At 49.4% G+C, this 14,442-nt stretch overlaps 1 protein-coding gene and 1 long non-coding RNA gene across 4 annotated transcripts in view; one reads left to right on the top strand and one right to left on the bottom strand.

Moving 5' to 3' along the window:
* Positions 1-57: 57 nt before the first annotated feature.
* On the bottom strand, positions 58-8,632 carry tspan1 (tetraspanin 1). 3 transcript variants are annotated; one of them, XM_084692796.1, is made up of 7 exons: positions 8,538-8,632; positions 7,082-7,288; positions 6,186-6,260; positions 2,191-2,289; positions 1,675-1,821; positions 1,103-1,186; positions 58-760 (listed from the first exon to the last, which is right to left on the bottom strand). In XM_084692796.1, the coding sequence occupies exons 2-7, from the start codon at positions 7,250-7,252 to the stop codon at positions 701-703; spliced, it is 636 nt and encodes a 211-aa protein (XP_084548922.1). In that variant the 5' UTR covers positions 7,253-7,288; positions 8,538-8,632; the 3' UTR covers positions 58-700. The 3 variants fall into 3 exon arrangements, with proteins under 3 accessions (XP_084548922.1, XP_084548920.1, XP_084548921.1); XM_084692794.1 differs by lacking the exon at positions 8,538-8,632 and adding an exon at positions 7,572-8,419; XM_084692795.1 differs by lacking the exon at positions 8,538-8,632 and adding an exon at positions 7,596-8,419.
* A 2,030-nt stretch (positions 8,633-10,662) lies between these two features.
* The window catches only part of LOC146221384 (uncharacterized), an 18,150-nt gene continuing 14,370 nt past the window's right edge, over positions 10,663-14,442 (top strand). Inside the window, exon 1 of the long non-coding RNA XR_014750764.1 lies at positions 10,663-11,136. This is a non-coding gene — a long non-coding RNA (uncharacterized LOC146221384). The remainder of the gene's footprint in view (positions 11,137-14,442) is intronic.

Genomic DNA, 14,442 nt, shown 5'->3' with positions numbered 1-14,442 from the left:
ATACCGTCACCACCAGTGAAATGCCCCATCGGAGGAGAACAAAGACACGATTCCATATTAGGATTCAAACAGGGATTTGGGTTTTATTACTCTAATTCTGAGACTGAAGCCACAATCACGGCTTGTGCTGCACAAACAATGCCAGGTCACAGTGTCTCTCATTCCTCTCCATTACAAAAGCTCCCAGGTCAATATTTACTCAACCTTGTTACACAATGTGCAAACGGAATACAAGCTGAAACCAAACGGTTTGTGAACCCAGGCATCAAGTTGCTTTGCCGTGTCCAGCTGTCAGTGCTGATAAAGGCTTCTTGTTTTCTTGAAATGTTCCAAACAACGAGGTGAGGTGTGGACGAGGTGAGGTGTGGACGAGGTGAGGTGTGGACGAGGTGAGGTGTGGACGAGGTGAACACCTTTCCTCTGGGAACTTGCCCAAGTCCACAATTAGTTTTATGTATTTTATTTATAAGGTATTGACATTTCAGGTGTTTAAATGAGGTAGAAAAAAATCTATTCAATCATTCAATCATTTAAAAGCATGAATTAAAACGAATATCTACTATAAATCTATACAAAGTATATATCATTGAATTAAATTGATATTGGATTAGAAGAGTTACATTTTCAAAAACTAGTATTTGTCAGTAGAGTATTTGGTTTGACAAAATAACTAAAGGACCTGTGCATAGCAACAAGAGGATCAGCTGATGTTGTCGTCAAGGTGACAGTACAGGTACATACACACCACCATGGCAACGATCTGGAAGGGAGAAAGACACAAACACACACTTTGAAACAGTCGCTTCCCAACACTCTCAATGGAACATTCCCAACAGCCAGGCATCCGGTCTGGGTTTTAACACACGACGATCGCCCCTGCAAAGTCCCAATCAGATCCTCACACAAACTAAATCTCTCCCGGCAATAAACTGGAACAAGGCCTGTTGTCACAGAAGGGTGAGTAAATGCAAATGTCTGTGTCCAGCTGTCTCCCGCGCTGTCGTGGCCACATGAGAGCTTAGTCAGGAGAGTGTCGAGCACAAGGTTATGACGTCATAACGTATGACGTCATAACATATGACGTCATCGTTTGTTGGTTTACCTCCAAGCTGCAGATCCCGGCTGCCACTCCGCCGACGATGTAGGCGTTCCTCTTCAGAGAGTCCAGCAGGTGGTGGAAGCAGCCCTGCACCAGAGAGACAACCATCACTCAGGTCCCCGTCTCAACATCACCAGTACTCAGGTCCCCGTCTCAACATCACCAGTACTCAGGTCCCCGTCTCAACATCAGCAGTACTCAGGTCCCCGTCTCAACATCACCATTACTCAGGTCCCCGTCTCAACATCACCATCACTCAGTTCCCCTTCACAGTATCACTCTAGGCCAGGGGTGGGGAACCCTGGTCCTCGAGAGCCGCTGTCAATGAATGGCTCGTTATCAAGCTCTGTGGAAGCCGGGTAACGACCATTCATTTGAATCAGGTGTGCTGGAGCAGGGAAACATCTAAAACATGCAGGACAGCGGCTCTCTAGGACCAGGGTTGTCCACCCCTGCTCTAGGCAGTTCTAGTGATCCCTGTACAGCAGTAGCACACAGTACTGTATACTACGATCAAAGTGGTGTATCTGGGGGTGTTGACGGGGGCCAGGGTGTGGCGCTTGTCTCTCTCCCACCCGAATGGCGCTGTCCTCCGCGTCCTGAAGGCTGCAAGGGATGATGTCGGACAGGAGGCAGCAGCTGGGCGGGTAGGTACCGCCGTTGAGCTCGGTGAACAGGGATCCGGTGAAGTCGGTGTAGTTGGTGAAGCCGCAACACCTCCACTGCAGAAGAAGAAGGCAGAGTGAGGGGGGGGCGGCGGCGTGCGGGGGGCGATGGGGCGGAACGCCAGGCCTGCGTGGCAACAGGGTCAGATACCGATCGAAAGCCCTCAATTAAAAAGTGACATAGCACTGACGTGGAACGGAATTTCTTTGGCATTCTGTTTAGGGAAATCAGGCGTCTCCTTTGTGCGCTTGCTATCGCCATCGTCCAATTGTCATGGCAGCGGCTTACTTATTATGGTCTGTTCTGTCAGAACAGTACATCAGGAAGACACACAGAGAGGAGGTAAGAGGGTTCTATTCAGTTGCATACACGGACACTGAAAGACGGTTGTTTGTTTGGGGCAGAGGGTTGGTAAACAGACCGACCTGGGTCATGGTGCTGTTCCACATCTTGGTGACCACTGGGTTAGTGCCATACTGCTTCTTCAATGCAGGGGTGGCCCATGCCTTTAGGGTTCCTTCAGCCTGGGGAATGTGCACACACACACACGAGGATATAAAAATCCCTTTAGTGCCACCGTCAAGGTCTACTGCACACTGCATGCACACACCTCCAATGTGGAGCGTGGACATTCTTGTAGGAATAGAGGGTAAATCTCAAATACTCACCTATGCATCAATGATGAAATACATTTGTACAGAAGCCAAATAAAGCACCTGGGAAATAAACAGCTATTGCCTGCACCCCGAGAAAGCGACTGGTCCATTTTTCCTCGTTTTTCTCTTTTGTGGTTGTAAGTGGGCACATTTACATATATATTGATGCTCCTGGTCGCTAGGTTAGTGCACTTTTCCCCATTGTGTTTCATGCCATATTTATTTCAGGCAGAGGGAGCACATGGATGAAGCACAAAGGGATACATTCAGGAAGGAGCTCCTTTTGTCGACGTGAGAAGTTCACACACACAGGTTGGCTTCTGTTCCCTCAGCTCTCTCTCTCTCTCTCTCTCTCTCACCTCCCTCCCTCTCTCTCTCACCTCCCTCCCTCCCTCCCTCCCTCCCTCCCTCCCTCCCTCCCTCCCTCCCTCCCTCCCTCCCTCCCTCCCTCCCTCCCTCCCTCCCTCCCTCCCTCCCTCCCTCCCTCCCTCCCTCCCTCCCTCCCTCCCTGTCTCCCTCCCTGTCTCCCTCCCTGTCTCCCTCCCTGTCTCCCTCCCTCCCTGTCTCCCTCCCACCCACCCTCCCTCCCTCCCTCTCTCTCTCACCTCCCTCCCTCCCTCCCTCCCTCCCTCCCTCCCTCCCTCCCTCCCTCCCTCCCTCCCTCCCTCCCTCCCTCCCTCCCTCCCTCCCTCCCTCCCTCCCTCCCTCCCTCCCTCCCTCCCTGTCTCCCTCCCTGTCTCCCTCCCTGTCTCCCTCCCACCCTCCCTCCCACCCTCCCTCCCTGTCTCCCTCCCTCCCTCCTGTCTCAGCTTTTTCCCATTTTGATTAATAAGCCCTTGGCATACAGTCACACAAAGACTCATTTAATGGGGAAGGATGGTGTGTGTGTGTGTATGTGCCCAAGTATTAGTCGCTTGTGTGTGAAGCTCTGTGGGTGTTTGTGCACATGCACACGTGTATGTGTGTGCACATGTGTGTGTTCAGGGGGCAGAGAGGGAGTTGCCCAAGGGGACACAGAGACATGCTACAATTAAAAGTGCCCCCCAAGAAGCAGGAAGAGGGTCGGGATCAGAGAGGTTATTACGAGCTGGCTAATTCATCACTGTCACTCTCCCTGCGCCTCACTGCGTTCTCACGTACACATGCTCACACACGCACACACACACTCACACACGCACACACACACTCACACACGCACACACACACTCACACACACACACACGCACACACTCACTCAATATGGACAGGACAAAGACCCTACTTACACACTGGCGTCTCTGGCAGAGGGCAATAACTCACCGATCGAGACAATGCTGGCGGAGAGAGGTGAACACGCGCACACACACACTCGCACACACTCCTGCAGATGCACACACAAACACACACACACACACACACACACACACACACACACACAGAGATGTGTGGAAGCTCTAAAGCATTTTAATAGAACACTGAGGGTACAGTCTATTGTCCTAGTGCTGACTGGAAGAATTCTGAGATATTGTTTGAGATTATTCAAAGGGCTGCTTTTATAAGTCATTTATGGGTGAGAGAGACCGACCTCCCTGTGGGCTTCTGACAGCAATGTGAAGGGCTTCCGTCTTGAAGGACGAACCATGCTCAGCGCCAATATTGGCGTCTATCAAACAATCGTCTATCTCCAAACCCATAAATTTGCTTCACAATATCATTTGCATCATGGTCATCCTCCGAGCACGATGGAAGAACCATGACCGTAAATGGCATGCATAATGCCAGGGAAAATAGGTTATTAAATCTTGGTTATTTCGAGATCCTCTCAGGTTATTGGCTTTTGGGATTCGATGGGATGGGAAGGCCCATGCCGAAAGGCAGATTTATGAGACAGATAAACTAGTGCGAAATAGATCAACACTATATTTATCACCCATTTCATTGTTCACATGCGTTGTCACTGAGTTATTGACATAGGTGGCTATATATATGCATATTAGATGTATATGACCCATATTCATCCCTTTCATTATTGCATTACAAATGCATTCGCAGCATTTGTTATCAAAAGTTTGGTAGGGGCAGATGCCTAACGATAGCCACATACATAATACCAGTGACAGAGTTCTTTGTCTTGGTAATGACTGGATGGAAATAATGTTAACAAACAGCACATTAAATTGACTCTAAGCTTATCTAATTTCCTTTAAATAACAAAGGGAATGTATAAATCATGGCTAGGATGCCCCACTGACCCTTAAATAATGGCCTGTGCCACAGGCGCGCACACACACACACACACACACACACACACGCACACACACACGCACACACACACCTGTATTCCAGCAGATACAGGTTAGATTGCTAGGTTTGGCTAGTTAAGTTGTGTAAATAGCAGGCAGTGAGAGACAGACATATTTCTTTGAACAAAACCACATTGCGAAGCCTCCACTCAACCACTATTGACAGTCTCTGTAATCTCTGCACACACACACACACACGCACACACATGTACACATTAAAGTGCACACTCCCCCGCTTCATTCCATGTTGGTCTAACACAGGGGAGTTGTACAAGTAAGCAGAAGCAGCTTTTTGCTCATTTGGGTATTCAAGCACAAACAGATGAGATTCCAAGACAGGCAGACAGACAGACAGACAGACAGACAGACAGACAGATAGACAGGCAGGCAGGCAGGCAGGCAGGCAGGCAGGCAGGCAGGCAGGCAGGCAGGCAGGCAGGCAGGCAGGCAGGCAGGCAGGCAGGCAGGCAAGCAGGCAGACAGGCAGGCAGGCAGGCAGGCAGACAGGCAGACAGACAGACAGACAGACAGGCAGACAGGCAGACAGACAGACAGACAGACAGACAGGCAGACAGGCAGACAGACAGACAGACAGGCAGACAGACAGGCAGACAGGCAGACAGGCAGGCAGACAGACAGACAGACAGACAGACAGACAGACAGACAGACAGACAGACAGACAGACAGGCAGACAGACAGGCAGACAGGCAGACAGGCAGACAGGCAGGCAGGCAGGCAGGCAGGCAGACAGGCAGAGTTTCTCCAGGCAGCCCCCAGATGGATCTGCATTACAGCCGTCCTGCTCCCAGGGACCACGATGCTTCTCTGATTAGAAATGTTTTTTATTTTCTTTATTTGAAAGCAGCCTTCTCTAACCTCCTTTTACATAGCACGTTTGAAATTGTTGTAATTATTATACCATTGCACTAAACTGGAATGTTGAGGAGGGGGCTATATATGTAAATAGGCTGTTTTGCATATAAAATGCTTTAACTTCAATATTCCAGAGTAATAAATTGCTCAAAGTGAGATCCGTGGCACACAGCCTCAAGCAATCCTGGAGTCATTAAGTGGCCGAATGTACTGGAGCAGACATAAAGCCCTGTAATTCAATGATGGCCAGGCTATGATGGAAAATTTACATGGAGATAAAAATCAAGGGAGAGAGTGGAAGAGAGAGAGAGAGACAGAGAGAGAGAGAGAGAGAGAGAGAGAGAGAGAGAGAGAGAGAGAGAGAGAGAGGGAGGGAAAGAGAGAGATGGAGAGAGATAAAGAAATGTTTGTGGTGTGTTTATGTGTGCATGAGTGTGTGTGTAAAGAGAGGGAGGGAGAGAGAGAGACAGAGAGAGAGACAGAGAGAGACAGAGAGAGAGATACAGAGAGAGAGAGAGAGAGAAAGAGAGAGAGGGGGGGGGAGGAGGGGGGGGAGAGAGAGAGAGACTGCGAAGGGGGAAAGACCCAAGGCCGTGATCAGATACTTACAAATGATGAGTAGGCCAGGGCCACCACTCCACAAGCCAACTCGGCAATGAAAATAACCAGGATGATGGAGAAGAACTGGAGAGGACAAGACAAAACAACAGGAGCTAAACAACTGCAGCTTTGGGAGTTCAGTAATCAGCTTCGCTGCCGTCATGTTATTGTACAGGCCATCCATTAAACAACACTAACTGTTGATTGGACAAAGGAGACTGCAGGAAGTCGTTTTATTGGAAGACCAGGAACCGCTAGCAAGCGATAAGCATACAGCTAGGCGCTTTCATCCATAAAACCGTAATGTGTATCTCAGCGCAGTGCCATCAGTCAGAGAAATGAGAGATGGAGACTTGAGGGGTGCTTATGTGGAGAAAATGTGCTGGCTAGGCTAGTCATTAGAGCCCATGCTATAGCCCTCAGAGGTAGTTAGCCACATCGCTAAAGAGCAGAATATCACACACCCTGCTCCTCAGCGCTGCGTGGAGAGGTTACATTGAGCTGATAATGACTGTTTCGGCTAGATGACTTAGTTAAAAATGTTCAATTGGGAATTGTAAGGAGGTTGAAGGGGGATTGTTAGCGAGAATGTTATGGAAGATGATACCGGGGGTACACTGGAATACCACAGCAGTAAACTGGGGTGGGAAGTTCATCGTAGTGGTGGTTAGATGTGTGAAGGTAGATGTGGAGGGCGAGCGTTACGGATCTAAAGTCACGATAAGTTGGAACGTGACCTGGGGAAGGCGGACTCTGCCTTGTCACACCTCTCTCTGCTAACGTCACAGCGGGTAAAAGCTCAGACGAAATGCAGCTAAGCACTGCGTGCCGTCGCTAGTTTCGAGATACAGTGGGGAGGTGTGTTGGCGGTACTGGAGGGGGAGAGAGGGGCCCTGAAGACTTACCAGCAGCAGCAGACACTTGCTCTCCTTGTGGGCTCCACAGCAGCCCAGGAACCCCATGAGGACCAGGATTCCTCCGATGGCGATGCAGAAGAAGCCTACGTTCATCAACTGGCTGGCCTCCCCAGAGAGGTCTCCAAGGATCTGGAGGAAGTTACCCCCGTCTACGCTCATCCAGATCCCTACTGCCAGTAGAGTTAAGCCCCCCAGCTGGAGGAACACACACACACACACAAACACACATACAGAGACACACACACGAGCACACACACACAAGCACACACACACGTATGCAAAACAGGCCCACAGAGACACACACACAAACACGTAAAAGGGCCCATCATCAATGGAATAATGCATGGAACAAAAGCTTAACAAAGACAGCATAAAGCCCCCGGTTTTTATAACCAAGAACTATCTATGTTTCACAGATCTAGCGCTATGAAAGGCTTTGACGGTACTAAGACGTATGTGAGCTGGAAATGATTATTACATCACCAGCCTGTGGTTCCATTACCCAGGAACAACGCCACAGCACCACACCCTCTGAACCGTCAAGTGAGGCTATAGCCGATCTTCTGTCCTATCTCCCTCAGGCAGCCATCATACACCGGCCAGTATCGACTTTGTCTTCTTTATTTTCGTTGTCAAGGAAACACTCCTGCCGCATTCTGACCCCTATTCTCTCAACTCTTATGACACGATGGCATAATGGGAGGAAATCCATTTAGCGATCATCTTGCACCAGTGGATAAAGAGAGACCTGGGGGATTGACTTCTTCTGTGTTATAACTAGGACATGGGATTACGGCTGGGCCGAGGTAGCTTCGGAATTACCCCGGGGCAGAGGTCTGATGGACACCGCCTACAGTCTTCTGGCAGAAATAGTGCCAAAAATATATATATATCCCCGTATTGCTGTAGGCTAATTCATTCATCCCACAAGCCGGCGGCGCTAGTTAAGTTATACGCAGTATCCGTGGAAGACGTCGAAGAACACCAACCTAGCCTAGCCAAAGCTAACTTTCAGAATCACCTGCCTGAATTGGAGAGACGGAGAAAACCGACGCGTCAATCGAAGGCATTCATTAAGATGTAACTGCCACAACAACAATAATAGTAGGCCTAATGGGGGGAAAAAACTATTTGCCACCAGAAGATTGTTTAGAGGTGATTCATTATGTACAGGAGAACAGGGAAAATTACTTTTTACTTCACAAAACGATCCCAACACGAAGTAGCAAGGTGAACACGTTACCCCAGTGCGAGTGAAACGCCATTAAAATGTTGCTTTTCACGACTGTAAATTGGATGTTAATGGGGATGTTATTTCAAGACATCGTAGCTGTGCAGAGTTGTAGTTTTAGAGTCCTGCCCCCCCTGCCCCCCCCCCCCCCCCCCCCACGCAATCAGTCCTTCCAGATTAAGGAGGTTAGCGGATACATCATGCCAGGCCGACCTTGCCTCCAGTCTCTTGAGTGTCCCTGAGACCAGATCCAGAACGTCACGTCAAATCACATCGTCCGATTCGTCCCAGGTATTTTCCAACCTCACTCTTTCTCTCTAACCTTCCTCCCTCCCTCACTCTCCCTCCCTCCCCTAGCAGTGTCTCCCCCTCCAGCCCTCTCTCAACCATCCTCTCTGTTCTTACTCTCTCTCCTTACTCTCTCTCTCTTCTTACTCTCTCTCTCTCTCTCTCCTTACTCCAGGCTATCTTCTTCTCTCCTCCTTGTCTTCCTGCGCTCCCTCTCCACCTGTTCCCGGTGATCAGGACCCTACAAGGTAAATGTGATACGACAAGCATATTCCCCCCTTCTAACTCCTTGTCTGCCGGCATCTCGCCACAGCTGGATGTAATCACAGGTGGCATTCTCTTTTCTTAAGCAGGATAATCCGTCTGATGAAACCCACTTGCGGGGGAATTTGGTGTAGGAGGGATGCACCTGGCTGGGATTAGACGTAAATGAGTTAAGGTTTGGTCTAAACTGGGGAGATGAATGGGACTGCTGTAGGGGAGCGATATATCAAACCTATTAATGTTTTGATGAAGGAAACAAGAGGACATAAGAACAGGGCCATTTGGCCTCTGGGGAGAGGGAGGAATGAATGGAGAGAGAAGAGAAAGATAAATATAAACATATCCAGAGCATGGGTTAAAGAGAATATACACACACCCCTCCAAAGGAAGGACTCTTTCTTTGAGTAAGGGAAAATAAGAAAGGCGTCAGCTGGGAATGTTCGTCTCTCTCATCTCATCATCCATGTGTCTCCAAGATAAACACGTAGTTCTACCGAGAGATCTAACACAGACACACAACTGAATCCCAAAGCCTGGCTTGGTAGAGGAAGAGGGAAATGCATGTGCCTACATCTGCAGATAAGATGTGGCGTATATTAAAGTACGTGGATGCAGTCAGGTGTCACTGGGTGGGTTGTTGTTGACTGCACAGCGACACATGGGGTTCATTTCTCACCATAAACTGAAAGGAATCATTCGGTCGCTCTGTGCCCAGGTGGCATCAGCTGTCAAATACAGCTTACCCACGCCAAAGTTTCTCTTCATTTCACAAATGCCATTAGTCGTGAACGTTAACCGGAAAACAGAGGTAGGGAAATTAGTGGTTTTGAAGTTAATGAGATGAAAATTGCTGCATGTGAGAAAGTAGGTGCGGGGCGCGGGGGGGGGGTTCTCATTTATGCTTCTGCTCAGTGATTTGAGATCTATTTGCATTACATCTTCGCTATCTGTTTGCATTCGTGGGGGCAGGAGGGAGAGATGAGAAGGATTTCCTATGCATTCAAATCTGTTGTTTGTTTCCTTCACACTTGACTTTCCCCGTAAAGATTTCACGCAATAAATGAACAAATGCAATTACTCTTTTCATGGTGGTACCCCCACCCCTCACACACACACACACACACACACACACACACACACACACACACACACACACACACACACACGTACACTAAAACAGAAAGCATACTTACCAAGATAAGCAAGTTGAACAAGAGCATCAGCCATTTGACGAATGTAAAGCAACCCATTTTAACCTGCAATGAAGCGAAGATGAATTAAGTCAATTTGCTAAATCACACTTGATTAACATAAACTGAAACTAAAATCAACTATATCAAACAGACACAACATGTTTTATGTGAAGTTTAACATTTACCATTTACCATTTATCATCGTGTAACATGTTTAAACTGCCGTACAAACGTGTGAATCCATACAGTACCTGTGTTTTGGATACTGTTGCAGGAGAAACAGCAAACAGCGGGAGATGTCGCAGGTCTGAGCCCACTGACAGCTTGGGGATCCAGCAGGTAAACGAGTGGACCAGGACAATCAAGCTGGAACGGCACTCACCTGCACCCAGGTGTGTTCAGACGGTGTGTGTGTGTGTGTGTGTGTGTCAGAGCGAGGTGAGGAGAGAAGTGATGGTGTTCAGGTCGACCAGGACAGAGAGTGTGGAGACCTCCCCTGCAGGGTGGGGCAGGGTGGAGCCAGGACAGGTGACATAAGAGTGACAGGTACTCAGCCTGAGGCAAGGGTCTGTAGTCTCAGGTAGCACTCTCGCCATGACCCCTGCAGGTAAAAACACAGCAACACCCGTGTTCATTACTTCTCTATGGTTTCACCTGCGCAGGTTTTAAGAATCAAGGCAAGCCAAACATGTGTTTTTTTGTGTTCGGTGAAAAAAAAAACGACACAAAACCTGTTTCGTTTTGAGCGCAGAGAATTGTAACTGACGTGGACAGATGATCTGGGCAGTTGAGTCCATATTGTGACCATTTTTAGTTGTTTCAGTTTTCCTGCAGCTCTTCATGTATAAACTCTTTGTTCTCAGTTTAGGCTACACTACTCTACGCTACCGCAAGAGGGAAGTGGTGTTCTGTTGTGGTCGGACTTTCGCCTTCATAGTGTTGTTTTGGCATGAAGCAGAAAGCGAGCGCAACGGTCCTTCACTAAAGGAATGCGCACTTCTTTGTCCGGTCCTCCTCGATGCGCCAGCGAGGCCTATTCACTAACCGTTATCGGAATGTGTATTCAGGTAAGCTACAAAGACATAGTAGCCTATGTGCAAAATGTAGATTCGGAGCAAGCCGTGCTTCTCTTTAAAGACCAGGCTAAGCGTTTGAGAACGTCCATAATGATCAGGTTATTCCTTCAACGTATCACTGGCCAATCCTTCTTTCCCTATCGTATAACAAGGATTCTGCCCAATACCACCTTGCAAGTTGAACGCAGCTCAGAAATACCACTTTAATGACCTTGTTGTGAGTTATGACAATCTCACCAAAACTATCATTAACACACCCGTTCTTAATCTTGCCGAGAAGAGCAGTTGTCAAGCTTAGTTAGCCGTTGTAACAGTTAATAATCTTTCAGCGCACTCCCTCCGTCCAGTCCACGAAAAGGAATGATTAGGAGCGATGGACTGGAGAGATATACCGGGGCTCGGTTAGAGAACGTAAAACACGGGTCCCTTAATGAGGTCGGTTAGATTGAGTATTCTCCCCCACCCCCTCCAGGGCAGGTGGCATGCTAATATCTCAAAACCTCGTGCGAAGCCCGCCGTTAGTGTATCACCGGAGGGCCTGTTCATTAGGACCGGAGACGTTCACCAAAATATGTAATGGGCTAGTTGAGCTTTCATGACCCAAGAATGATAAAACTCTCCTCTTCGATCACACTAACGGTCAAAATAAGTCAGGAGATGTTGATGGAATGATTGCATATCATACCTTGACCTTTTATATCCGCCAGCTAGTATCATCGTTATTACAATATACCGATTATATAGGGCCTACCAAAAGAATATTAGCAACATTAATGGTTTCCAATTCAATTTCAACATCCAATAATCCCATTGTTCAGGCTATACTAATCACTGGCCCCATCTAGACGAGCCTTTTTAATTATTTCCGAAGTGCAGATGCATAGTATTGAGAGATCACAAATCAAAGAGCACAGCAGCCGTATCGTTGCGCACAAGCCATTAGGTCTACTCTTCAAATTGGTCATTCTTTGTGGAGAAGGCTTTAAGTGGTGTATTGGTGGCACTGACTGAACACCAGCGCTGAGCACCAGAACTCCTCAGTGACCTCAATTGTCTCATGCCTCTTAATTTATCACACACATAAGCAAATGCATATTAATTCACACCAATCCATTAGACCGTAGGCGGCTCAGTCTATAAATCAAACCATAAGGCTCGCTAATTGACTCTTACACAAAGGAAAAAGCTGTTTGTGAAGCAGGGAGGAGTGGAGACACGAGGAGCGGGAAAAGGTAGGGAACAAGTGGAGGAGAGAAGTGGCAGGGAAAAGGTATGAACAGGAAAAAGGAGAATGAGTAATCATTCAGTGGAAGGTGCACTCGGGTATAGAGGGAGCCAAGAGCGGTCTGATAAGAGAGGAGAGAAGAAAGAAGGAGAGGGAGGAAAGGAGGGGAGGACAGGGGAGGGGAGGAGAGGGGAGAAGAGAAGGGAGAAGGGAGAGGGGAGGGGAGAGGGGAGAGAAGGCGTAGGAGAGGACAAGAGCAGAGCGGAGGAGAGGGGAGCGGAGGAGAGGGGAGGGGAGCGCAGGAGAGGAGAGGGAGAGGGGAGCGGAGGAGAGGAGAGAGAGGGGAGCAGAGGAGAGGGAGAGGGGAGCGCAGGAGAGGAGAGGGGAGGGGAGCGCAGGAGAGGAGAGGGAGAGGGGAGCAGAGGAGAGGGAGAGGGGAGCGGAGGAGAGGAGAGGGAGAGGGGAGCGGAGGAGAGGAGAGAGAGAGGGGAGCAGAGGAGAGGGAGAGGGGAGCGCAGGAGAGGAGAGAGAGAGGGGAGCAGAGGAGAGGGAGAGGGGAGCGGAGGAGAGGAGAGAGAGACGGGAGCAGAGGAGAGGAGAGAGAGAGGGGAGCGGAGAGCGCAGCCCTGTTCAGCCGGTGGCTTGTATGGCTTCTTTGTTCCATGACTGATAACATGCTTTTATCACATGCATCAGTAGAGAGACCCATGGTCAGTTATCTTATACAACCCCAGGCCTCTATGTAATATATACATGTACCATGCACAGGGACAATCCTCCCAGTACAGGCTAATTAGCTAAAAGGGCTTCTTTCGTATGCATTTCCCTCTCGTTCTCCCTGTTCTCTTCATTCCCCTCCTCTATCCATCCATCTTGCTTTTCCCCCCTTTTCTCCATTAGTCTCCGAGGCAATAATTCCAACGCTGCCAATAATTAGTGTAACTCAAGTCTAATAAGTTTCTTGCAAATGCCTGTTAACCCTAAACAGATTAGAGTTGGGTGGCTTAGTGCCCACAGTCGGTGGCCTTCCCGTAGTGATTTAACACATCTATTAAACCCCAACATCACTAAGCATCCTAATGACCCTCTCTTGGAAACAATTAAAAGCTGGTTAGTTAATGCAGTTGTCCTGCTTGTCATGGAAACCTGTTATCTGTGCTTTTACAGTCCTAAGTTATTTCCCCCCCCTCTCTCTCTGTCCTCCTCTCCTCCTCCTGTCTTTCGCTCCTCTCTCCTGCGATGCTCTCAGGGCCTCCACCCTCTCAGGGCCTCCACCCTCTCAGGGCCTCCACCCTCTCAGGGCCTCCACCCTCTCAGGGCCTCCACCCTCTCTGGGCCTCCACCCTCTCAGGGCCTCCACCCTCTCAGGGCCTCCACCCTCTTTGGGCCTCCACCCTCTCAGGGCCTCCACCCTCTCAGGGCCTCCACCCTCTCAGGGCCTCCACCCTCTTTGGGCCTCCACCCTCTCAGGGCCTCCACCCTCTCAGGGCCTCCACCCTCTTTGGGCCTCCACCCTCTCAGGGCCTCCACCCTCTCAGGGCCTCCACCCTCTCAGGGCCTCCACCCTCTTTGGGCCTCCACCCTCTCAGGGCCTCCACCTTCTCAGGGCCTCCACCCTCTACCCCTTATGAGGCTCCTCTGACAGGGGGGAGATGGAGATGAGGTGCTGTCATGCAGGAAATGGCCTGTACCCTGGATCCCTGCTCTGAGATGAGAACCACACCTGACTGTACTGACGTATCCACCTCCTCCCTCTCACTCTCCCCTGTCTCTCTCTGTCTGTCTCTCTGTCTGTCTCTCTCTGTCTGTCTCTCTCTGTCTGTCTCTCTCTGTCTATCTCTCTGTCTGTCTCTCTCTCTGCCTCTCTGTCTGTCTCTCTCTCTCTTTCCCTCTCTCCCTTTCTCTGTCTCTCTCACCCCCTGCTTCTCTGCTCAACTCTCTCTTCCCCTTTTCCACCCCTCCCTCCCTCTCCTCTTACCTGAGGAAATGTTAAGTATGGTCCTGAAGGCACTGGAGCGAGGCTTTGTCCCTCGACCATATCTCACCGTGATGGGCACTGCCTATCTGCTTGC

The sequence above is a fragment of the Hypomesus nipponensis genome, chromosome 26 (assembly GCF_054491055.1).
Source record: "Hypomesus nipponensis isolate SF chromosome 26, ASM5449105v1, whole genome shotgun sequence".
NCBI lineage: Eukaryota > Metazoa > Chordata > Actinopteri > Osmeriformes > Osmeridae > Hypomesus > Hypomesus nipponensis.
This window is presented reverse-complemented; position numbering and strand designations above follow the sequence as displayed.